Source organism: Trypanosoma grayi, assembly GCF_000691245.1.
Source record: "Trypanosoma grayi strain ANR4 Tgr_1786_V1, whole genome shotgun sequence".
Lineage (NCBI taxonomy): Eukaryota > Euglenozoa > Kinetoplastea > Trypanosomatida > Trypanosomatidae > Trypanosoma > Trypanosoma grayi.
The window spans coordinates 1-2133 of NW_008827404.1; the positions used below are offsets into that span (position 1 = coordinate 1).

General features: G+C 57.2%; 2 protein-coding genes across 2 annotated transcripts; both read right to left on the reverse strand.

The window, feature by feature from the left end:
* Positions 1–530, reverse strand: DQ04_17861000 (excreted/secreted protein 15; the record flags this gene model as incomplete). The annotated part of the gene is made up of 1 exon (XM_009317639.1): positions 1–530. A coding segment is annotated over one exon (530 nt), but the record flags the coding sequence as incomplete, so codon positions are not given.
* Positions 531–1560: 1030 nt separating this feature from the next.
* Positions 1561–2001, reverse strand: DQ04_17861010 (hypothetical protein; the record flags this gene model as incomplete). The annotated part of the gene is made up of 1 exon (XM_009317640.1): positions 1561–2001. One exon carries the CDS (start codon positions 1999–2001, stop codon positions 1561–1563), a length of 441 nt encoding a protein of 146 aa, XP_009315915.1.
* Between the last annotated feature and the right edge of the window lie 132 nt (positions 2002–2133).

Genomic DNA, 2133 nt, shown 5'->3' on the forward strand with positions numbered 1-2133 from the left:
GCCACCTCCTCCGCGGCGAGGTGATTGTACAACTCCACCAGCTGCCGCCGCCGCGCCTCACGCCACGCGAACGGCATCGCCGCGCTGTGGTCGAGTACTGTGTGCAGCGTCTCCACCGCGGCGATGTCGGGCCGCGCGCCCAACGCAGTCAACTCGTCGAACAACAGGAAGACGTCGTCCACCTGAATCCGCTCGTAGCGGGCCGCGCGTGTGAGCAGGACGTTCATGGTGTCTACATCCACCTTCACGCCACGCTGCTTCATCTCCTTGTAGTAGACCACCATCTCCGGGAATGACTGGCACGCACGCAGGGCGCCGTTATACGCGTAGGCGAGATTGCGGTACGAGAACTGCAGCCAGTCACGCGGGGTGCGCGGCTCCAGACCGATCGACCACTTTTTCGCCGGCCAGTGGCGGCGCGCCGCGATGTCGGCACTGTAGCTGTCGGACCAGTTGCTGTTGTAGTGCGCCGGGTCCCAGACGCTGCGGGGGATGCTCGTCGCGAGGAGAAGTGGTCCACGTCGCAGCATCACTGCACAATTCCCTCCAAGTCACACCCAATCCCTTCTAGTCTGATGCTTGCCTCCTTGGCTGCTTGCTTGATTGCTTCCTTCTCCCGCTCGTCCCTTCCAACTGAGGAAAATTGAAGGTGGGAAAGTAAGGGAGGGAGAAGGAGGAGAAGATGGTGGTGGTGGTGGTGGTGGGAGGGGAAAGTGTTGTGCGTCCCACTCTGCGCCACCTTCAATATGTACGTGTATATAAACCACAGAGACACACGCCCTCTCTCTCTCTCTACGTGTATGTGGGTGCACAGACGCATGCGTAAATGTGTGTTTGTGTGAATGCGCGCGTGTGTGTGTGTGTGGCACGCGCACTCAGCACCCTCGGGCAGAACGATTTGCATCCCGCCCAAGCGGATCGAAGCGAATGCGAACACGAAGAGAACATCATGCGGAAATATAACCATGAGCCACAACTACAACAAGCCAAGGGCAAATACACAGAAAGACAAACAAGACAAAAAAAAAATGAAGCACCAAAACAACAACAACAACAACAACAAAAGACAAGTCAATGCCTTTCTATGCCCTTTCCATCAACGCACGGGTAAAAAAAAGGGGGACATACATCTGTGTATGTACACATTATAGGAAAATGATCGGGGACGCCTCCCCCCGACCCACAGCGGGGAGATATTACGGAGCCAATGAAGCTCCTTTGGTTTACCTTCTCTGATTTGCGCTTTTCTTTTCTTATTTTGCATCCACCACAGACTACTATTTTGCCCCCAACCTGCTGCCGAGAGAATCTACCCCATTCTCCCTCGCCCCTGTCTTGCCCTTGGTGTCTCTTCAACGCCCCAAGCGAAGTTGTTTCGCCAACAACGCCCACACGCAAAAAAAAAAAAACAACAACAACAACACCAAGGCAACACGATCCCCAGGACACCTTTGACCATAGTGTACGAAATCTCTGTAATGTCAAGGTGACACCCCCCCAAAAGAAACACACACAGAGAGATATACACACCCAGAATGCCGCACCCTCTTTACTCTGACGTTACGCAACCCTGGCGTTGGTATGCAGATATCGATTCGCCTCCTGTGGGATTGCCATGCGTGCCAGCAGCAACGTTTCCTGCGTGGCGGCCTGCTGCGCCTCATTAAGAGGCCTCGACACAGCAGCAACACCATCAGCCTGCTTCTGCTGTAGCTGTGTGAGGCAATGCAGCGCGCGTGCCGCCGGAATAGCGTCCATGACATCAGCGCCGTGCTGCTGGCCACGCATGGCGACCCAGTCCTCCGGCATCCGCGCCACTTCCACTGTACCGTCGCCGCCCACCAGTGCAACGAGTCCCGACTCGGGGTGGAGCGCGACACTGTGGATAGGACCACCACCACGCACGCTATAGCAGCCAAGTACCGCAACCGGGCGTAGTGTCAGTATGTACAGCAGCCCGCCAGTATTGCACGTTGCGGCGGCAACACCGGCGCGGCTCATGTGCATGCCCGTCACGGTGTGCTGTGCTGTGAAGACGAGCTCGCAGCGGCTCTCAGCAAAGACAACGCGGTACACGCGCCGGCCGCGCCCCACCAGCGCGACCTCGCCGTCAGACGCAACAGCGGTGGTGCG